Source organism: Monodon monoceros, unplaced genomic scaffold (assembly GCF_005190385.1).
Source record: "Monodon monoceros isolate NGI ecotype Baffin Bay Population unplaced genomic scaffold, NGI_Narwhal_1 Super_Scaffold_21, whole genome shotgun sequence".
Classification (NCBI taxonomy): Eukaryota; Metazoa; Chordata; class Mammalia; order Artiodactyla; family Monodontidae; genus Monodon; species Monodon monoceros.
The window spans coordinates 35,062,600-35,086,634 of NW_021703778.1; the positions used below are offsets into that span (position 1 = coordinate 35,062,600).

A 24,035-nucleotide genomic window follows, 5' to 3' on the forward strand; every position below is an offset into this window, starting at 1 on the left:
AAAAAAAAAAAAGCCCCTGGGAGGAGGTGTGACAGGAGTGGTTCTACTTGGTGAGGGGCTCTGTGTGCTTTGGCACACCCCCCTTCCTGGTTTTTCCTCTCATCCTGCACCCAGATCTCCAAGGAGCTGGGGATCAGATCATACCAGATCCGTGATTTCACGCCTTCTGAGAGGTGCCAGATCCATCATTTCAAGTCAGGAGGCTTAGGAATTACGACTGTTGCAGCACTGGAGGTCTGAGCCAGTCAAAATCTCTGTCAGGAGGGTGAGGTGGTGTTAGACTCTTTCTAGAAAATTCCAAATCTTTGGGATTGGTCAAAGGAAAGCTATAGTCCCCCAAAGTGCTGCAAAGGAATAGAGTTGGGATTTGTTGACCCTTCTCAGGGCCAGAAAACTCTCCAGGCCCCAGACCCAAGGCTGATTTTCACGTGGTCTCCAGGGCTAGGAAGGTGCTGACCTTAGTTTTATGTGCATCTCATACTCTGATAAACCTGTACATACACACATATATGTGCACATAGACTCTACCATGGAACATGAGCAAACCATAGGTACTCTAGGAAGAGTGGATTTACTAGTGCCTTTGAATTCATCCCCTTTACCCTTGACAAGAACCTTATCTTCTTCCCCTCAGAGGCACAAGGCCAGTGTAGAGAACACTGGAGCTGTGGTCAGGAAATGTGCTACCTGTCCAGGCTTGGCCACACACTGGGGGACTCCAGGTAAGTCACTTCACCTCTCTTAGCATCACTTTTCTCCATTATTTTGTGAAATATAAAAATCAGAAAGTTCTAAGAGGTCCTTCCACTTTAACTTCAGAGATTGTTTCTATACTTTGCTTGTATAACATAGAAACATCTTCCTAATCTAGAGCCCAGCTCTGGAAGTCTCTCCTCATTTCCCCACAACCAGAACAAAAAAGGCCTCTGAGCATCCAACTGACATCAGATTTAAGCATATTGCATATAAGCAAATACTTATGTCTCATTTGAGACTATTGATTCTTTCTTTGCACATAATTCTCACATGTTTGTCATCTAGTTTTCAAGGGTAAATTAGAGGCTAGAATTAGAAAGGGACAGAATACCTCCAGAGAAAAGGGATACTAACAGCATAAAGGTGCTACAGGAAAACTGTAAAAGGCACAAAAGAAATAAAAGACACCATAAGTCTGGTACAGTTTTGTTCATCTTGGGGCCTGAGAGTATCACAGTATCATTGTACAGGGCTGTGTTCATGCTCATGAATCCAGGTTATCTATGAATTCACTTGTTCCTTAGATTCTGTTGATGGATGTATGGAAGTACAGGCTACATTTTAGAAAAATATTAACTCACCAAAGGGTTAGATTGTAAGAAAAGGAAAACAAAAGCAGGCACCATATATTCCTTTAACGATTCACCCTTAGCTTCCTGAAAAATTCACACCTAGCACCTCATCTCTGACAACTCTAGGAGTCCAAGGTTTTTCTCCAGAATTGATTAATTTGGGCAAAAATAACAGAGTGCAAAGTACTCTGTACACTTTTTTGTTTAAAAATGTGATATCGGTTTTCTTACAAGTCGTCAAGAAGAGTTGTGCACAAAAGCATTTTCTCCCATGCTGCATGGCATGTCACTCACCCTGCACCACAAAATGAGACCCACTTGTTTAGTCTACTTCCCTACGTGTCCCTTACTGTCAGACTGGCAATATTTGGGTTGGAAACACCACAAAGAAATACTTGAAAAGTCTTTTTTTCAAATATAAGTTCAATAAAAACATTTCTATGTATTAAGTTTTGCAAAACACACTTAACTTTGGGAGAGTTTGGATAGCCAATTAAGCATTTTTATCCCTTCTTTACCAAGACTCAGGCAAAAAATATTCTATGGATGAGTGTGAAGAACCAAATTCCTTCAGATGCCACCATCTATGTCCAGTCAGCTTTAGGCTTAGAGAACAATTCAGTTCAATGCAGCAAAATGCAATATATATTAGGTGACAATCTATTTTTGCCAGGTTATGTTCTAGGTCCTGGGAAAACAATGGTGTGGTAAGATACAGCCCTGCCTGAAGGAGCAAATGAGATACTGTTTTCCACAATGGCTGCACCAACTTACATTCCCACCAACAGTGTAAGAGGGTTCCTTTTTCTCCACACCCTCTCCAGCATTTGTTATTTGTAGACTTTTTAATGATGGCCATTCTGACCAGTGTGAGTGAGGTAGTACCTCATTGTAGTTTTGATTTGCATTTCTCTGATAATTAGCGATGTCAAACATCTTTTCATGTGCCTATTGGCCATCTGTATGTCTTCTGTGGAGAAATGTCTATTTAGGTCTTCTGCCCATTTTTTGATTGGGTTGTTTGCTTTTTGGTTGTTGAGTTGTACGAGCTGTTTGTATATTTTGGAAATTAAGCCCTTGTCAGTCACATCATTTGCAAGTATTTTCTCCCAGTCTGTAAATTATCTTTTCTTTTTGTTTATGGTTTCCTTTGCTGTGCAAAAGTTTGTAAGTTTGATTAGGTCCCATTTGTTTATTTTTGCTTTTATTTCTATTGCCTTGGGAGACTGACCTAAGAAAACATTGATATGATTTATGTCAGAGAATGTTTTGTCTGGCTGTATTTTTAATAATCTAAGCAAGAGCTCATGATGGCCTAACCTGGTACAAGTAGTAGTGGAAATAGAAGAAAATAGACGGATTTGAGACAGTTGTAAGAGATGTAGAATTGTTAAGACTTGGTGAATGACTTAAAGGGTGGAGAGGAGAGACAGTCAAGGCTGATACCCTGATTCCTGCCATGGGCCATGGGTGATGGCAGTGTCATTCGTAGACACTGGGAACATAAGAAGAAGAGGAGTACATTGGCTGGAGAGAGGCAGTGCAGATGATGGCTTCACCTGGAACGTTTTGAGCTGGAAATGCCTCTGGGTCTAGAATCAGGAAGACAACCTGGGCTGGAGATTTAGATCTGTGACTCCTCGGCATATGGTTGATACTTGAAGCCATGGAAGTTGATAGTGTGGGTGAAAACAGGCAGCTAGCTAGCTCATTCACCATCTATCCATACATCTGTTCATCAGGAAAGGAATTTCTAAATGTTCCCTAATGTGCATGTAGTATGTCTATAATTTCTCCTAAACAGTGAAAATATCACAAGTTTATTTCTTTTTCTCAAAAAACCAAAACCAAGGAGCAATCACTGGGAGCCACTCTTGATTTCTGCCTTTGTCTTCACCATTTGCTCTTATGGTTCAGTGGCTCCGGCCTGAAGGATGTTCTCTCAGCTCTGTTCCTTTGCTCTTTCATTGTGAACTTCCGCCTGAAAGACACACCCACCCCTGAATCCTCCAAGGCAAGTTTGACATTCAATCCGAGCCTGGGTCTCTTGTTTACCATCAAAGCAAGAGAGGGACTTATTCAGCCTTTCCCATGAAACTGCTAAATGCTATTTCATTAAATATGTGCTAGAGCAGTGTATTTTTATTGTTGTTTTTAAAAACCAAGAAAGAAACCAAAAAAACTCCATGAAACAAGTATCCCCAAATTCATGTATGGTGTCAGGAAGATTGAGAACAAAATGACTAGTGTTCTGCAAAGCATAAATAAAGAAAATGGAAAAGAATTTTTCCTTTCAAAAAAAAAACCCTGATATTGACATGAAATGTCAGGTCAGGTAGAGACTTCTGATCCAAGATGATTTGAACTCAAATGTTTCACTCATCCTACCCATTCCCCACTGAAATCACTAAATGGATATTATATAAAATTCTATATGAATGCTGGAAACTGAGGAAGGGAATTATCCGCATAACTGAAACTCAGCGGGTTGATGAGATACACTAGTAGCCATTGCTCTGGCGACAATGGCCCTCGTGATGAAGGAAGAGAGCTGTGCACTGTGAATGTCCTCCGTTCACCCTGCCAGGAAGCTAAGGAAACCATGGGTATCTTGTGGGAGACTCAGCATCACCTTTACCACGTCTGGCCTGGGACCTCACAGGAATGGTCCCTCTGTAGGTGTATCTCCCTGTGTGGTACCCTCCTGGCTGCCTCTTGCTAGCTTCCTCCTCTGGCTTCCTCCTGGCTATGTAAACCAGAGACTATGGTTTTTAGAATGATCAGTTTAATGTATACAAGATGTGTCACCTTTCTGGTGAAGGTTCTGGGGAGCACTAACCCCTCCATCTTTGGAATCTCAAGAGTCACAAGAGCCTTTGAAGAACGGTCATTTTCTGAGCTGCATCCAGCTGCATTGGGAGAGCCAAGAGGCAGAGGGAGTATAGCTGAGAGTAAGGCAGCCCCGCGTCCTCTCGTTGTGGGCTCTCAGCTATTACCATTCCTGTGGCTTCACACTGACAGTTATAAATATGGACATATAGATCAAATAAATATATGTAGACTAAAACGGGATTAAATGGTAGGATAATAAACCTCACTGAGATGAAAAGTATAGTAAGTGCTGGTGTTCAAGGGGGACCAAGAAACGGAACTCCTCTGTCCAAATCTTGAACCAATGGAGCAATAATAACAAAGTGTAGGAAGACCACACATAGCCTTTATTCCTGAGCTTTCCGTGTGCTCTCCACTGATGAGCAGCTCCCGAGAAGGGGAGGGGAGGGGCTGAGCTACATTTGCTCAGTTCTTCTTTCTAAACTCGTCAGTCAGATCAAGTTCCCCCTGGACCCAGGGCTCATGAGCTAGAGGGTGTACAGAGGGAAAGAAAGTCATATGAAAAGAGCTGCGTCTACATGGAGGAGGCATCCCAAGTGGAAGAGAAGTGTCCACCACACATACCCCAGCACTCTTTGGATTTTTCTTCCATTAATCTCTTGGGCTTAGTCATTAAGCCTATGCTCAACTAGAAGAAGACATTTCCCATCTTCATGAGGCTACTTCTGCCTTACCAACTACTACATTTTTGGGTGTCCTCATTGACAGGGTGGATTTTGCCCCTAGAAAGCTCTGAAATGGGTTGAAACTGTATAATAACTAAATGAACACCACTGTATTAGTTTCCTAGGGCTGTAGTAACAAATGACTACAACTGGGTGACTTAAAGCAACAGAAACTAGTTCTCTCACTGTTCTGGAGCCCAGACGTCCAAAATAAAGGTGTCAGCAAGTCTGTGCTCCACCTGAAGGCTCTAGGGAGAATCCTTCCTCGCCTCTTCCTTGGCTTCTGGGAGCATCACTCCAATCTTTCTCTGCTTTTCCCATGGAAGCTTTCCCATGCTTTCCCCATGGCCTTCTGCCCTGTGTCTGGCTCTGTGACAAATCCTCCTCTCCTTTCTTTTATAAAGGCACCAGTCATTGGATTTAGGGCCCACCCTAATCCAGGATGATCTCATCTTAACACCCCATCTGCAAAGACCTGATTTCCAAATTCACATTTTCAGGTACTGTAGGTTATGACTGGGACATATCTTTTTGGAGGCCATTAATCAATCCACTCCAGCCACCAATACTAAAGTTTACTATATATTCTATTTCCCACCTGAAATTATGTCCAACGATGTTGTCCGACATAGCTTATCAGAGGTTCTACAACTGAGACCAAACAACATTAAGATACTCTAAGAACAACATACTAATATAAATGTAGACATATAGACATATACAGAATATATAAAGAATTCTCACAAGTTAATAATAAGCAATTTAAAATGGTCAAAAGATGGAGTTCCCTGGTGGTCCCGTGGTTAAGACTCCACGCTTCCACTGCAGGGGGTGCGGGTTGGATCACTGGTCGGGGAACTAAGATCCCACATGCTGCGTGGTGTGGCCAAAAAATATATAAATAAATAAATTAAATTAAATGGTCAAAAGATCTGAAGAGACGCTTCACAAAAGAAGATACACACATGCCCAATAAGCATATGAGAAGGTGCTCAACGTCATTAGTTATCGTCAGGGACTGGCCCGTGGGAGGCACCAAGGGGGCTTAGATTTACAGTGCTGTACACTACATAAGAGATCTTCTAGTTGCCAGGGTAGCCACATTCCCAGAGACATTAACAAAGGTGGGGCCTTGGACTAAGACACTGACCACCTAACTTGTAGCAAATGGGTTCTAGTTATCACTACTGAAAAAGAAACAGTGGATGCACATCCCTGGTCCAATCAACTGTGGCCAGTGGATAGGGTCACAATGTTCAGGGTGGCTGATGGGTCCCTCCACAGTGGGTAAAGTAGAAGTTATATGTGGGGCAGACACGCTAAAAGATCAATCTGACAGGTACAGACATAGCACAGCCTTTAGAGTTGAGCTCTGTGATATTCATTCAGCAAGTCACTTGCCTTCTCTAAGTCTCAATTTCTTCACCTGCAAATAGGAACACTGCAACTTGCCTTAGTGTTTTTAATGAAGATTAAACTAGAAAATGCACGTAAAGCAAATGACACAGCTGGCCCAGGAAGGTGGTCTTTCTTCCACCTCCATGGAGGTGAACATAACCGATTCTTCCTGCTCGTGGGGTGGGAAATGGAAGTGGCTCCTGAGAGGAACACTTTAAGCCTGAATTACTCCAAGTCCAAAGGAATGTCCCCAAGAATGCTTGGTCCCAGGACAATCCCAGGAACTGGAACAAGTTTTCCTAAAGGAGCCATAACATCCACTTTGATTCGTAGCCCCCTCTCCACGGTTCACCTCTGAGGCAGAGAAGAACCTTTATGTCAATGGAACTTGGCTTGAGTTTGGGGGCCTCTTCCAGGCAGATAATTCCCCATGCACCTTTCTACTGGACACACTTCATTAGGGCTTGCCCTCGAATACTCCCTTGATTCTATGTTCTGACATCTCTCTAATGCTCCTATTTCGGCCCTCTAGACTTGGCCTTGAGGTTACTATTTGATCTCCTTCGCTGATCTCTTGTTAAGAACAGACTTGGCTTTTTATTCTCCCTTCCTGCTCTTTGTACTTTTACTTACACTGAGTAGGATCACATGTCCCTTGTCAGCCCATTGAGACCAACCCTTGGTGCTGCCCAAAGGCCAGATCTCAAGCTGGCCTTGCTCAGTACCCCCAAGGGGAGATTTGAACAAAACCCAATTATCCACTGGGACCTAGACCATGCACATGGCCATGCGTGATCTCATAAGGACAGACACCAGGTGAGTCTCCTGGGACTCACTCCATTTGCCTCTACAGCAAAACAAGAGATAAGGAGTAGGCAAAAGTGAGGATGGGATCCCAACTTGAAGCTAAGCAGTGTCCATGCTAAGGGTCAAATACACCTGGCAATACCTATTGAATTGAAAGATGTGCCTGTCAGGAGTCCCTTCGTTTGAGGGATGGAGAAATCTCAGAAGAACATATCCTCAAGGAAGAGGAAACCACGTAAATAAACTTGATCCATTTAAGAATATCTAGTACTTATTTATATTTAGAACTGTAGTAGATTAGTGTCCCACAGGTCTGGAGGTTGGTAGGGTAACTCAGTTCTGGCCCATGTCTCTCTCTGGTGGGCTAGCTTGGGCATGCTCTCCTGGTGAAGATGCAGGTGCAAGAGCACAGGTCGGAAGGCTGAGTGCTATTTCAAGTTTCCGTTTGTATCCAGCCTGCTACGATCCCACAGGCCAAACAAGTCACAAGCTGGACCCCGAGTCAGAGTGGGCACAGGAGGAGTTTGCAGCTGTGCACGACTGTCTTAAAAATCAATTCAACATTAAGAATAACCAAGGCCTTTTTACCAACACAGTGTGTCATGTTTATTGGGCTATTCACAGGTCAGCTAAAACACCATGAAGGGAAAAGACCGGATGCCATCAGTAATGTCAGGAAACAAAATATTTAGCAGTTCTTAGTTTCAAGTGTCGCATTCCATCACAGCTTGAGGAATATGGGCAATTCACTAACAAAACTGCAGTGGGTGCCATTTATTTTTAGCAACAAGGAGCACATACGTTTATTTAACCAATGACTTTTAGGACAGTCAGCAAAAAAAAGAAGATGGTATTTTCATGTAGCTAAGACAAGAAAAGCATTTATACAAATTAAATGGATACAAAATACATTATAAAGAGAACACACATACAAAAGTCATTAAGCTGGTCAAAGAGCAAGAATGCCACAGAACACCACACTGAGAGAACACTGGTGTGAATTCATTTCCGTTATGAAAGTACGTCCAAAGTTTGAGTTACACATTTACTGAGGTAAAGGCACAATCACTTCCACGTAATTAATGGGGAAGAATCCAGATTCCCCATGGAGCACTCCTTCATACCAGTTTTCATCTATCTGATTGGTTAATGTAATGATATCCCCTTCTTTAAATCCTAGTTCTCCTTGGTTTTCTGGCTCAAACTCATAGAGACCACGACAGCAGGGCTGGTCCATGGGAATGTGAGAACCTGTCCACATCACATGGAGACAAAAAGCACAGGTTAACACGACAAATCACCCAGGGAGCATCGCAAAGGTGGAGCATTGCAGAGACCACGACAGCAAGCCCCTGCCTTCCTTCCCAGGACAAGGCCGGCTCAACCCACCTCACAGGTGCTGTACTTGTGGCCTCTGCCCTCCTCAGCTCTCCCAGCTGCCCTAGATGACCTCCTGGGCCCACGGCTTTTCTCATCAGTTCTCCCGGCCAGAGAATTCAGGCCCAGCCCCTGTCCTTGAAGCAGCTACTCAGCTCTGCCTGGAGCCCGAGGGAGGTGCAGAATTACAAGGCCCAACCCCTGCCCTCAGGGAGCTCATAGTTTCTTTCTGGAGACTGGAAAACACATGGGAAACATTTAAAAAACAAAGATGAGGTACTGTATCACCCTATAGCTCAGAGAAGAAGAAAGCAGGAAAGGCCTGGGTGGTCAGGGACATTTTCCTAGAGCTGGTGACCAGGAGCTGGAACATGGCAGGGTGTGAGACTGGAGAGGGATGAGGAGAATCTCTACAGACCAGCCTGCAGTCTGGGGATTGTTGTACTAAGCCAGAAGTTCTCAGAATAACATCTTTTAAATAATTGCTTTTTCATTTCAAAACTAAAACTAAACATGGTAAAAAGAGAGAAAAGACATGCAAAATTGAGAAAAGTTAGCTGTAAACCACTAATGAACAGGTAACCAATGTTAAATTAACATTATGGCATAGAAGCTTCCAGATATTTTTATGAATTTGTTTGTGTATGTATTTACATATAGCTGTTTGCATAAAACAATTCCTGTATATATTACTGTGAACATCTTTCCAGGTTACATTTAATTACTGACCAGTTGTCAACTGTTATCAGTATAACATAATTTCTTTAACCGATCTCCTATTATAGGATATTTAAAGGTCTTCCTTTCTTCCCATCCTTCCCTTCCTTCTTTCCTTTCTTTCTTTCCTTCCTTCCTCTTTCTTTCTCTCTTCCCTTCTCCATTCCTTCCTTTTCATTTCCCTGTTTGTTTTCTCTTGGCTTTCATTGATAACTCTTTGAAAAATATCCTAATGTATGTGTATTTACAAATATGTACATTTAATTCCTGAGGGTAAACGTCTAGAAGGAAATTGGCTGTTCATAGACATAAATTTTTCCAAGACTTTCAAAATGTACTATCAATGTATTTTTTCTATGATTTTTTGGTCTTAAAAGTACTAGGAGCCCCTAAGATATTATACACTTTTATACTATAAATATTGACCTTATATCTGTCATGTTTGGTGCAAGCAGTATTCCCAGCTTATTATCTGTTTCTTTTTTTTCTTTTATTTTGTTTTTGGAGTGTGTACTGGGGATGGGGCAGGGATGGGGGTTTCTGTTTTGTTTTGGCATACATGCAGAAATTTTACACAACATAAGCAGTCAAACTGATGAAACTTTTCATTCATGGTTTCCCTTCTACAGTTATATATGAATATTCAACTAAATTTATCCAAGTACTCTTTTTAAATTAATTTTTAATGTGAAAATGTTTTCTTTCAACCCGTTTGCATTTTTGCAAATAAAGGTATTATTTGCTTTTAATAATGTTTAAGCAGTTATCACAACACGATTTATTAAATAACCCATTCTGCTCCACTGATTTCAAATACTGCTTTTATCTTTATCAATATCATACATTTAATTATCACGTGCACTTGGATCTATTTTAGGATCTTCTACTTTGCTCCACTGATCCGTTTCAGTAACTGTACCACACTACTTTAAATATTGTAGCTTTGAAGTAAAGGTTAGTAATTAGTAAAGCAAGTTCCTCATTATTACTCTTCTACAGGCATATGTTGGAGATATTGCAGGTTTGGTTCCAGACCACCGCAACAAAGCAAACATCGCAATAAAGCAAACATCTCAATAAAGCAAGTCACCCAAATTTTTTGGTTTCCCAGTGCATATAAAAGTTATGTTTACACTAAACTGTACTGTGTTAAGTGTGCAGTAGCATTTTGTCTAAAAAAACAATGTGTATACCTTAATTTAAAAATACTTTATTGCTAAAAAATGCTAACCATCATCTGAGCCTTCAGTGAGTCCTAATCTTTTTGCTGGTGGAGGGTCAGCCATGCTGATGGTTGCTGACTGGTCAGGGTGGTGGCTGCTGAAGGCTGGGAGGCTGTGGCAACTTCTTAAAATAAGACAACAGTGAAGTCTGCTGCATCAGTTGACTCTTCCTTTCACAAGTGATTTCTCTGTAGCAGGCAATGCTATTGGATAGCATTTTACCCACAGTAGAACTTCTGTCAAAATTGGAGTCAATCCTCTCAAACTCTGCTGCTGCTTTATCAACTAAGTTTATGTAATATTCTAAATCTTTTACTGTCATTTCAACAGCCTTCACAGCATCTTCATCAGGAGTAGATTCCATCTCAAGAAACCAGAAACCACTTTCTTTGCTCATCTATAAGAAGCAACTCCCCATCTGTTGAAGTTTTATCATGAGATTGCAGCAATTCAGTCACATCTTCAGGCTCCACTTCTAATTCTAGTCTTCTTGTTATTTCCACCACATCTGCAATTACTTCCTCCTCTGAAGTCTTGAACCCCTCAAAGTCATCCGTGAGAGTTGGAATCAACTTCTTCTGATAATGTTGATATTTTGACCTCTTCCCATGAATCATGAATGTTCTTAATGGCATCTAGAATGCTGAATCCCTCTCAGAAGGTTTTCAATTTACTTTGTCCAGATCCATCAGAGGGATCACTATCTGTGGCAGCCACAGTCTTACAAAATGTATTCTTAAATAATAAGACTTGAAAGTTGAAATTACTCCTTGATCCATGAGCTGCAGAATGGATGTTGTGTTAGCAGGCATGAAAACAACACTGATCTCATTGTACGTCTCCATTAGAGCTCTTGGGTGACTGGTTGCATTGTCAATGAACACTAATATTTTGAAAGGAATCATTTATTCTGAGCAGTAGGTCTCAACAGTGGCCTTAAAATATTCAGTCAACCATGTTGTAAACGGATGTGCTGTCATCCAGGCTTTGCTGTTCCATTTCTAGAGCACAGACAGAGTAGATTTAGTATAATTCTGAAGGGATTTAAGATTTTCAGAATGTTAAGTGAGCTCTGGCTTCAACTGAAAGTCACCAGCAGCATTAGCCCCTACCAGTAGAGTCAACCTGTCCTTTGAAGCCAGGCATTGACTTCTCCTCTCTAGCTATGAAAGTCCTAGATGGCACCTTCCAGTAGAAGGCCATTTCATCTACATTGAAGATCTGTTGTTTAGTGTAACCACCTTCATTAATGATCTTAGCTTGATCTTCTGGATAACCTGCTGCAGCTTCTACATCAGCACTTGCTGCTTCCCCTTGCACTTTTACATCACGGAGGCAGCTTCTTTCCTTAAACCTCATGAACAACTTCTGCTAGCTTCAGACTTTTCTTCTGTAGCTTTCTCACCTCAGCCTTCATAGAATTGAAAAGAGTTAGGACCTTGCTCTGGATTAGGCTTTGGCTTAAGGGAATGTTGTGGCTGGTTTGATCTTCTCTCCAGATCACTGAAACTTTCTCCATATCAGCAATAAAGCTGTTTCACTTTCTTATCATTTGTGTGTTCACTGGAGTAGCACTTTTAATTTCCTTCAAGAACTTTTCCTTTGCATTCACATCTTGGCTCCTGTTTGGTGCAAGAGGCCTAGATTTTCACCTGTCCTAGCTTTCGACATGCCTTCCTCACTAAGCTTAAGCAATTCTAGCTTTTGATTTAAAATGAGACGTGCGACCCTTCCTTTCACTTGAACACTCAGAGGCGATTGTAGGGTTATTAATTGGCCTAACTTCAATACTGTTGTGTCTTGGGGAATAGGGAGGGTGAGGAGAGGGAGAGAGATGGAGGAGTGGCAGGTTGGTGGAGCAGTCAGAACACAGACGTTTTTCAAGTTCATCACCTTATATGGGCAATGTGTGTCCCCCCCAAAACAATGACAATAATAACATCAAAGATCACACATCACACATCACCACAACAAATACAATAATAATGAAAAAGTTTGAATTATTGTGAGAATTACCCAAATGTAACCCAGAAACACAAAGTGAGCAAACACTGTTGGAAAAATGGTGTCCACAGACTTGCTCGATACAGGGTTGCCACAAACCTTCAATTTGTAAAGAATGCAGTATCTGCAAAGTGCAATAAAACAAGATCTGCCTGTATTTAAGAATTTCCTATTCCCACAAAATCACTCAACCAGGTAAATTTTAGTATCAATGTATTGAGTTACCCTCATCTTGACTTTAACTGGGTCATATTGTTTGAGTAATAGTCAGATTAATGTTACAAGATTATTTTTAAATGCATGACCATTGCATGCCTTGAGGAAACCACACTTGTTTCTGTGTTGTACATTTATGCTACGTCTAGACGGGGTTTGTTACTGTTTTAGATTTTTACCTCTGTATTTTAAAATGAAATTACTTCCTTTTTATATTTTGGTATAAGAGCATTTATAAAGTAAATTAAACTCTTTTCTCTGTTCTCTAAAACATTCAAACTTGAAGATTCGATTTTAAAATGCCCCTAATTATCTAGGCCTATGGATTTCTGAAGACAGAAGGCTTTCTAGGATAGCTTATGATAGGGGCTTAGTGTGTCTGGGAAGGACATATGGTCACCCCAGTCCAGTTCCCTACAGATCCTAAAGGGGACATGTGGCCCCAGTGGTTCCCATGGTTCCATGCAGAGGAGCCAAAGGTGAGAGAATGGGCAGGAGCTGAGGGGCTGCCCTGGCCAAGTGAGGTGATGCCCCTCGCAGAGGGGGTGGAGGGCAAGGACCACCGGTGAGTTCAGAGGGAGACCTGATTGTCCCAGTCAAGATGGAGGTGGAAGGAGGCTGAACCCCACCCCAGGAAAACCACACACTGCATCCACATGAGGCCACCACATGGACAGAGGCCACCACCAGTGGACGGAACAGGCCATCCAGGAGGAGACCAGGGAAGCCTGCACACCACAACAGCAGACACTTGTTCCTCTTTACATCACCCGAGCAGAGTGAGGTCTGCAAAGCAGGGAATGCAGCACCCCAGAGCCAGACCAGGCCAGTTTCACAGGTTTTGGCCTTAAGAAGAGGGCTTAATCCTTTCCCATGATTGAAATATCTGCACACGTGTGACCTCTGCCATCCTATGTTTTCCATTTCTATTTCCTTTTTCTATTATTATGAAACATTCTTATTTCTCTCCCTGTCCAGACTTCAACTGAGAGTTGAAACAAGCTCTGCTAGAGATTGTGTTCCTTCCTCACCAAGTCTTTTCCATCCAAGTAAAGAGAGAAGATAGATTTGGGTTGGTCAAGTGAGAAGCCCCTTTGTCCTGGGGAAGGGACGGGAGGTGGCAGCAAATTCACCATGCAGCACCCCTTTCTCTGGGGGCAGTCCTCCCTCGGTGCCACCCCACTGCTAAACTTCCACACACACTGTCCACCCCACGTGGGAGTGAGAGCCAACCCCCCCCCCCACTGGCATAAGGAGCGTTTCTCACCTACTGCCTTTCTGCTGCAGTGGTTCTCAACCTGGCGGCACATTAAAAGGCCCACTGCCCAGGCTGACCCCAGACCAATTAAATCAGTAGCTCTGGCAATGGGACCCAGACAAGGGGGAAATTTAAAAAATTTCTCAGGTGTTTCCAATTTCCAAAGGAGGTTGCGAACCACCAGACTCATGGCCCTCTTTCCCTCCATTTCCTTTGACCAGAGCCCGGGAGTGTCAAGGAGCTCCTGGGGAAAGGGAAGAGCTTGGTGGCGGGTCGGCGGGGGTGGGGGGGGAGGTTCTTCTTCCCCTGCAGGTGGGAAGCTCCTTCCCAGGTGGTGCTTCCAGGTAGGTCAGCATTTTAAAATCTGGGCCCCCTGCACTATTATCTCTAGAATCTACCTGATGTTTCTAGCATGTAGATGGCTCCTTCCATGACAGACGCCCCCATCCCACCCCAAGTCTGTATATTCCTCTTGTCATAATGATAGTAATTGGGAAGTAGAAGGATTTAAATAGGGGGCCCAGTTCATGATCTTGAATATGAACAGAATAACCTTCAGTGATTTCAAAACATTGGGGAATTGTGCGTTTCCAAGCAGAACTTTCCATTTTCCTTTGGAAATACAGCTCCTATCTGGGTGGGCAGGGGGGCTGGGAGCTGGGCACTGAAACCCTGCAGCAATTCAAGCCTCTGAGTCAAAGTCAGTTTTATTAATGAATAACTGTTTCCATGTGGTCTATTAAAATGATTAGTATTCTTTTATCATTTCTCCCACTGTCAGTTTTTAACAGAGACGGAGTCAGGTGCCAAAGCACATAGTGGTCTTGGGAAGCATTTCCTTGAACACAAAATGTCAATGCTAGAAGGGTCTCTGGTGGTCTTCAGTGAACCCTCCTCTTTTTGAAGACGAGGTCACAGCAGCCTGGCCTCAGAGCTAATGGCAAAGGCAGAAAGAGACACCAGGGCTCCAGACCCCAACCCATGACCTACCCACCTGATGTCACCTCCTATGTGATCTATGCCACTGCTAAGGGTTGCCAAGAAATTTCACAGGCTATCACACTGACTTACAGGGCTAATTGTGTGTGTGTGTGTGTATATATATATATATTTTTTCCCCTCCCATTTACTTTGTAAGCTACCTACAATGACTAAAATAAATACTAAATGGCAGGCATGCACTTATCCCAACCACCACTTATGTGTGCATACGTGTGCACCCCCTGCACACATGCACTGAACAGATCGGGGGTAAGACACATCACTCACTTCTCACTTCATCTATTCCAGGCGAGGGACCATTGCCACACCGCCCACTTTGATTTCCTAAGAGCTCGAGGTGACCAAGCACTCACATCACACTCCATCAGCAAATGAACCCCAAACCTGGCATCTCTCCTGAGACCCCTGAGTGGAAAGCCCCCGGGCAAGGGTTCCCTGACTCAGGTAATAAGACACGAGCACCGGGCTCTCCCCCATCTCTGCGCTGCATCCCCTCCACCCACTGAACACAGGTCTCAACGGTGCGGGCACCCGGCAGATCCACACCCAGCAGAGCTTGGTCTGGCTGTCCTGAACTACACCCTCAGCAGGACAATATCCTCCAATATCGTCCAATGTATTTGTCACGCTGGGTCGTTTTTGCCGTCTGGGCCCCTCAACCCAAGTAGCCATGGCTGCCCTTACTTTAGGGAGAAGGTGGAACCTGCACGCGAGCAATCAATGTTTAGCTGGTAAATTCCAAAATAATGCCATTTCAGTTGTGAGATGGTCTGAACGCCAAGGCTTTCAGGCTTTCATGCCAGAGCCAGGTAGGCTTTTATGAGATTTGAGAAGTGGGGTGGAGGGGTGGGGTGGGGGGGGCGGGGAGACTTCTGGGGCGGAGAGACTTCTGCTTCCAAGGAAGCAGAGCTTGAAGAACTCCAGAGCATAGAGGTTTGTATTACAAGCTGTGGGGAGGGAAGGGCTGTTTCCTGCCACCCAGAGAAGAGATAGGAGCTCTTTCTGGAGTCAGGGAGGAGGCCTGGTGAGAGAAGAGGGCAGGGAAGAAGGCTGAACTGCTCCCTGGATTCCACCCTGGGTGGGGGGTCTTAGCCCCACTTCCCACTGGAACTGTGGGGGAAGGCAGGCCCCCAAAGTGCTCTAGACTTGGGGGCACTGAGCACAGTGGAAATGGTGGGTGGTATCATTAAACAGAGACGGCGTCTGAGGGGGCCGCCCTTGGCTCCCCACGAACTGTGAACACGTGTCAAGTCCCGGCAGGAAGTGAGGAAGCCAGAGATGGCCTGGTGGTGGGTACACAGGCTCTGAATGCAGAGATCCAGCAACCCAGAGGCAGAGAGTCAGGCCCCGGACCCAGGCCTGGACCTGGAGTGACAAGTTATCTCAGCTGTGGAAGCAGTTAAGACCCCCGACACGCTTCCCCACCTGCCACTGTGATGTTCCCTAAACTCCCCCTGCACCCAGGCAACCTCTCGGGGTACAGAAGGAGGTAGGAGAGAACCTTGGAGGAAAACCAATAGTCCTTGCAGGAAATTTCAACCGAATGACTAGGTTTAAATCCTGAATTGACAAAGCAATAAATGGATAGTCTGCACTTTCTATTGGAAGAGACTGCATTACCTTGAAATGGCAAGATTACGTTTTTTTCCACCATTAGAAGAAATGGAAAAAAGATTAAATTTTTTTTTTTTGGCCAACAGTAGAAATGGAAAAAAGATTAAGTTGTTTCCGCCATCAGTCTAAACGGAGGCTCGTAAGCAAGTTCAGTTAAAAAGAAATAAAGTTTGTGCCCATTTGCGTGATGGTGTGTGAATTTTCCCTCTCCACAAAAGACAAGTCAGTGTCACCACGGATGGAACCCAAAAGTGCAGGCAGAAAAGGTGACATGTCCTCAGTGAGACCTTTTCAAACTGGACTAGGCACAAACGTGGGCGAGGTGCCTGAGTGCCCAGATCTTCCCGTAATAAAGGAGGGGTCCTACCCAGCACCCCATCTTTGTTGAACGCCCACTCCCCTTTCCCCTGGGGTCTTGCTCCACCACCTCCATCTCTATGCTTTCTCGTGCTTGGTAGTTGGCACCTGAAACTGCTGAGAATTTGTGCACGTGAGCTTCTGGCAGCCGAAACCCCAACCCAGTCTTCCTTGTTAAGGCACTAAAACAAAGATTATTTTAACAGCGAAAAGGGAGTGTCCCTGTTAAATATTTATTATTCAAGCTCTGTTCCACCCCATTTGGGGAAGAAAAAAAAAAAGAGAGACCCTACCACAAGAATGGTAAGGTGGCCGGTCAGTCAGTACTACGTCGGCAACACACAATAGGTCAGGAAACCCTAAAAGAAATTTCACTTCCCTCTTGGCAATAATGTGGACCGGTTTTTAATAATATTGGGCCCCCTCTTGTTTTAACAGCAGGAAAATTCTTTGGATGCCCTTCCCCCAACCCCGCCTTTTGTTTCCCAAAGTCCCTGCTGCCAAGGGCTACTCACGTGTACGGAATTGCTGGGCACACTTTATTCTGGTAGCGATAGCCCCACAGTGAATTAATTCTGCAGTCCCAGTCAGCTATGGGGATGAAATACTAACCCTCCGTTTTTCAGTGAACACCAAGTGCCAGGACAATATTCTAAGTGCCTCTTAGCAGATTTAATTCTCAGAGAAACCCTTTGATGAGGTACCATTATTTCCCCCAATTTGATGGATGGGGAAACCTAGGTTCAAAGCAATTAAGCAGCAGGGCTGATATCTGACCTCCATCTAGGTCCAGAGTCTGTGTTCTTGATCGCCACTTCATGCAGCCACTCTGAAAATTGTTGGCTGGTGAGTTTACGCCCACTCAGCTTCTGAGCCAACCCCAGCCAAGGGGATGGTCCATCACCTAGGTTAGAAAGAGCCTGTGGGTCCTCAGCTGGGCAGGCTCCAGGAGTTCCCATGCCTTGGGATGCTCTTTATTTATTATTTCTTTTGAGAAAAATATTGTTTAAAATCTTTTTTAATGAGGTATAATGTATACAGATAAGTGCACATATCATAAGTGTAGAGTTTAATGAATTTTCACAAACTGAAACATCTGTGCAGCTAGCATCAAGATCAAGAAATAAAACTTTAGTAGCATCTTAGAGCTCAGTCGTGTTCTTTCCTCTTTAAGAAAGATGTTCTTTCCATCTTAGAGCTCAGTACTCCCCCAAAGGTAATCACTAGCCTGACTCCTAATGCTATACATTAGTTATGTCTGTTTTTTGAGTTTAACGTTAATGGAATCATACAGTATGCACTCTGGTGTCTCGTTTGTTTCACTCAACGTTGTATCTGTGTGGAGTGTGACTAAGTTCTTCATCTTGTTTAATTTTGTGTGTGTGTGTGTCTTTTTGATGTATATAACAATATAGTTCAGTATTAGATCCATATAGTCTATAAATAAAGACAACGTTTGGGGGGATGTGTGAGGAATGCTCTTTAGGAGCATCCTCCACCTAAATCCTTCTCTGATCCTGGAAGGCCTGCCCACATCCCAGCTCGCCCTGCCCATCACTTGAGGGATGTCCTTCAGGTACTTATTCTCTGTGCTGCTTCAAAGTGAGCAACTCAGGCTTCAATCAAAAAATAATAATAATAACCAAACAAAAACAGGTGTCTACTCCAGGTGGTGCACCAGACACTAGAGTGGAAGTGGCATCAGATAAGGCTGGCGTTTCTGCAGCCCAGCCGTCTCCTGTGCTCCCTCCCTCTCTCTCTCTCTGCCATGTGCCAGGACCTGGGAGCCTGTTCTCTAAGGCTGTGTTTCTCATCCTGACTTTGAAGGAGATAAAGGTGGAGGTAGGAGTGGTCAGTGGGGCAGGGGACATTCTTCTCTCCGCAGCACTAAAAATCACAGCTCTTTTGCTGTACTTGAACTTGGCTAATTTCCAGATCACCAAAGGAGCCCACTGTACTCTCTTCTCTGCTGGCCCTGGCTTTGTGGATTTCGTTACCTGGAAGCATTTGGTCGGGGCATCCCAACTGAAAGGCAAGCTACAACCCCCACTCCTAATTTTTGGGTTGGGGTGGGGAAGGGGCTGGAGAGAGAAGGAAAATTCACACAACTGCTGTCCGCATGAGTGCCTATCAGGGTACAAGGTATGGAGTCTACGGAAGCTACTGACCTGAGGAGGGCTCTTTGTCTTTTAGTAAATGCCCCAGACGGCTGTGCCTTTTGAGTTTTTGTTCCTGCTTTTTATAGTTTTTCTCTTGCCTCCCTTGTAGTCAGGCTGCGACCTGTCACTTTTTCCTGCCGACAGTGGGCCTTCCGAAAGCAGTCCCCAAGGCCTTTCTAATCTGCTGCTTCCAGTCTGCTGTAGGCTGGGAAATCAGATAACCAATTATGTAACATTAACAGCTGCTGTGTCGTGGGCTCTTGCTCTGCAGCAAGTACCGCGCGTGCCCAGCACCTCTTATTTATGTGATCTAATTTAACCCTTAGAATAACCCTATGCAGTTGGGGTGATACTTCCTGTTCTTATGATGACAGAATTTTGACCCAGAGGTGAGAGCCGGAATTTGGCCCTTCCTCTGACTCCAAAGCCCACTGTCACCAAGACAGGTGACACCTATCTTGGCTGGGTGAGCTTGTTTTCTGCTCACTTCCTGGTCTCAAATCTGGAATGCAGAGGTATTTCCATGACTTCTGCTACCCAGGGGCAGCTAAGGAACAGAGAGGAAGGTACCTGAGAACAGGTAAAATCGGCAATCACCCTGAGACTTACTATACCTGTACCATCTAACTAGAGAGTTCATCTCTTAACGTGTTGGGGCAAAAACACTAACTTGGAACTTTCAAGTCTATTTCTGGTTCACACTCATTCTCAAGCACCGAGTGTGCACTATGGGCCAGGCACCATGCCCAACATATTAGACACCATCTCTCTTGAATTAGAACGAGCATATCTGGTTCAAGTTCCCTTCAAAAGGTGTCATTTTTTTTTTCCTATCTAAAATCTCAAGCTCTTGTAGCAAAAATTTTTTTGAAGCTAACACTTCTCCTTGAGCTGACCCAAACAAAGCATTGGTATATAACTCTGATAAATACCACAAAACCCATTTTGTTCAACATCTGTAAGTACTATTTTTGTCCATTTGGTAAGAACATATGGGACAAAAACTTCAGATCCCTGGGTTCTAGCCCTGGGTTAGGTCACCTCTGGGCCCTGATTTCCTTACCTGAAAATTTTAAGTATTAATCTATGGTTAATGCTATGGACTGAATGCTTGTGTCCCCCCAATATTCAGATGTTGAAGTCCTAATCCCCAAAGTGGTGGTATTTGGAGGTGGGGACTTTGGGAGGTGACAGGGTCATGAGGGTGGAGCCCTCATGAATGGGGTTAGTGCCACCCTGTGTACAGACACAACGAGAAGACAGCCATCTGCAAACCAAGAAGAGGGCCCTCACCAGACACCGAATCTGCCGGCACCTTGATCTTGAACTTCCCAGACTTCAGAACTGTGAGAAATAAATGTTTGTTGTTTTAAGCCCCTCAGTCTAGTACTCATTATAGCAGCTCAAGCTAAGACAGTTAAGTAATAAACTAGTAAGTAAAGTCTAGTAAAAGTCTATGAACTACCTTTCTAGAAATAAGAAATCTGTATTTATCCATAGGAGATGTGATTTATTAAAATGACTTGTCAATGGAACTCAAGCTTAATCATTACAATCTATAAAAATAAGCATGTGTAATTTGTTTTTACCTTGATACCAATCCTCCACCACTTACACAGGTTATATGAGATGGGTTTAACTAGTAAAGTTTGTGCCCACCCCCCTTACAAAGCTTTCCCTTGTGTACGGAGATGACTTTTGCACATTTCTCAGAAGCCACGGCCCATTTACTTAACAAAGTTTCCTGGGAGGTGACTCCTCAACTACAGCCAGGTCCAGTGCTTGTGGGTTGGCTCTGCCACTCTGAACTCAGGAAAAAGGGAAGACAAATGACAGCCTTAATCAGAGGTGGCTTCCTGGCCACTGGCATGGGGATCAGCTTGCAGATGGTGTTTTGCTTGGCCTGCTCCTTGCTTTGTACAGTGTGGATTAGTTGACAGTATTTTAAAAATAAGGAGATTGCACATAAATATATGATCTCTGGCTTCTCTCGGAAGATCATAAAGGCTGGCTACCCTAGGTCCACATTCTCAGGCAAAGCAGCTGCTGTTTGCACAGGGCAAGTGTTCTCTAGGTGGCTACAGACTCCTCCGCCTGTGGTGCTCCTAGGTGGCTACAGACTCCTCCGCCTGTGGTGCTCCTGACTTGGAGGTCTGTCGTCAGACATCTTTCACTGGCCTGGCACTGTTTTCTTACACCTTCCTACGTCTCTCATTCCCATGATCTGGCATCAGGGTTTGCGCCTGAGGCCACACCCACTCGACAAGCCCAGGAGGTATCACAAACAAGTCCAGGATTCCAACGAAAAGTCCTCTGGGATTGTGGTGCATGGCTGCCCTGTTTGTAATCCCTGGAAACTGACTTCTACTGGCTATTTTTTTTACTATTTAGATAACGGTGTTTTAAATTTTAGCTTAAAGACCAAGCATACCATTGTAGAACATACACTAAGATTTTTAAATACGCATTTGAGACAATATAACCATTTCAGCCAAGAAGTATTAAAATTCCTACAACTAAGTTAGAAATTACGTCCTACAGGCTTTTCAAAAACTCTTTTTGCAGACTATTTAGAAGAGTTACAGGAAACCATTCCCTGCAGCGAGAAAACCTTTCTCTCTAAAGCTTCCTTGAGATGAAAAATAAAACAAGGACTCTCCCCCTTTCGCACATCGATGGCTACTGATCAACAATACTCATCAGAGTTCACATTTTAAGTTTTAGTAACATTTTTTAAAATACAGAAAATATAAAAATGTTCAATCTGCACTTTTCAAATTTTTACGAATGCTGAGCACTCAGCAAAGATAACTATTGCAGCCACAGAATCTAGAGCTGGCAAAGAAACTTGGAATGTATTAAGTCCAATCACTTCATTTAGGGACAAGTAGAAATCAGTCTAGAGATGTTAAGAAACTCTTCCCAAAGTCACACAGCGAATAAGTGCTAGAGTCTGAATTCCAACGTGGGGCTCCTGTTTTTTGCTTATTTCTCTTTGTCTATAACTCTGACTCTGAACCAGTATCGATCATATACAGAAATGGATATTGGGGGAGGGCTGGTGGCAGGGGAAAAAAAAAAAAGACAAGAAAAAAGTGGAAAGAACAGAAGACAAAAAATGAAAAATAGCTGCTGACTGAGCAATCATCATTGCCACTGCTGTGTGAAATTTTAATTTCCTCTTTGGAAATTTAGGTTAAAAATACATCTATTTCTATTTACAGAGTGCTCGTCTTCTTTAAGTTTCACACTTCACACTTTACTTTTGAATACACGTTTATTTTCTAATGTAATCCTAGAGATTTCACTCCGATGAGGGGAACGACTTAGGCTCTCAACATTATATCCGAGCCCCCTCAGAAGTGTGAAGGCATTTATAAAAGTCTCTTTGTACCTACAGGGAGTTAGAACATCTTAATATAAGCCATTTGAGAGATTTATTTTTGCCTCGCTCTGAAAGGCCTGTAGCACACATTTGGAAACCACATTTGTTCACTCATCTCAGCCTTCCACATTCTTAACGTCCATCTCAGTTTGGTCCATATTAACCCTCAGTTGTGATTATATAAAGTGGTGCCCTCTTTAAGAACAGCAGTGAAAATAAAAACCTTCACAAAGAAATGAGTTGATTGAAAAAATGTAAAAGATACTCTGTCTTCTAGTCTTTACCTTTAGAATTCAGCAAGCGACAACTTACCCAGGGTAGGGAAGATACTTGAGCATAGGTCACAAGCTCCTATACTATTTTCCTCAAAACCAAGGGTTTTCTGGGAACGACCCAGGCACGCATTTTAGCACGAAGACTTTTCTCGGCCTCCCTTTCTCTTTGGGGACACAGAGGCAGCACACGCTGCGGAGGCGTCATGACCCCACACTCAGGGGCTTGGACAGGCGGTGGTTTCTCCTAGCCAGGGCCTAAACTTGGATTTTTGTCTGCAATCCATCATTTCAAGATGTGATTTCCAACCCCCCCCCCACCCCTTCTCCATTTCTGGCTCACTTCATTCATTCTCCTAAGTACCTAGAAATGATATTATCAAAGATTCCATCTCAGTCCCACAATGGATTCTGCCTAATTGATCTATGTCCTTTCATCTCCCTTTTTTTTCTTTAGAAAGAAGAAATGATGAAGAAAATGTTCTTGGAATTCACTTCTGGCAGAGTCCTGTGAGCTTTGCTTTAAATTGTTAGTGAAATGCTTGACATTTTTCCTTTGCTTTATAAACATTATGTGCAAATCATTCAGAATCCTAATGGAAGGTAATTTCCCATTAACGCAGGCTATAAAAATGCCATTTTCTTCTGAAACTGTGCCTTAGAAACAAACAGTACAAGATCTCTGCACATTTGCAAATTCTCCCCACAAATCAACGAAGCCCGATGCTGAAATGGGGACGAAAGCTACCACCAAGGGAACTTTCTAGAGGCAGCCTAGAAAAGGCAGAGGCATGTCATGGAGTTTGCCGCAATGGAGAATCCAGTTGTGGACACTGAGCCTTCTTAAAAGCCATCTTTGGCACATCTGTGATCTCTGGCTGACAATCACCCTTCTAACAACTTAATCTGCCTAGGGACTGAGCTACTGGCCAAGAAGGAGGGGACGTAAGCACTGACACGCACAGTCTGGATGAGGAAGCCAAGGAACTCACTGTCCTATCAGTGTTTCCTTCTTCCAAGTCAGATGAATACAACAGACTCCCTTTGCAACCACTTGCTGACCCAATTCCCTCTGATCAAGAATCTTGGAAAAAAATCATTCCCGATGCTCTTGAACATTCGCTAACATTTCCCAGTATTCTTTCTTAAAGATATAAAATAAAAAATCTATAAGGTGAAGTGCCCAGCTCTGCTACTTACAGGCTCTGTGACCTCAGGGAAATCTCACTTAACCTCTCTGAGCCTCCACTTACTCATCTGTAAAATGGGCATAATAATGGTACTAGAAATGTGTCTGAAGTATTTAATACATGACCTGACCCCTAGTAAGGACTCAATACGTGTAACTGCTATATTGTTAA

General features: G+C 43.5%; 1 protein-coding gene across 4 annotated transcripts in view; it reads right to left on the reverse strand.

Annotated features, from left to right (window-relative positions):
• Positions 1-7,677: 7,677 nt before the first annotated feature.
• SH3GL3 (SH3 domain containing GRB2 like 3, endophilin A3) overlaps positions 7,678-24,035 on the reverse strand; it is a 144,548-nt gene continuing 128,190 nt past the window's right edge. For 2 of the 4 annotated variants that reach the window (XM_029239465.1, XM_029239463.1), the window contains exon 9: positions 7,678-8,341. In XM_029239465.1, the coding sequence (XP_029095298.1) occupies positions 8,136-8,341 (206 nt within the window). In that variant the 3' untranslated portion in view covers positions 7,678-8,135. Of the gene's footprint in view, positions 8,342-18,980; positions 19,223-24,035 lie in introns of those variants that run through there. The other 2 variants (XR_003796081.1, XM_029239464.1) reach the window with 2 other exon arrangements.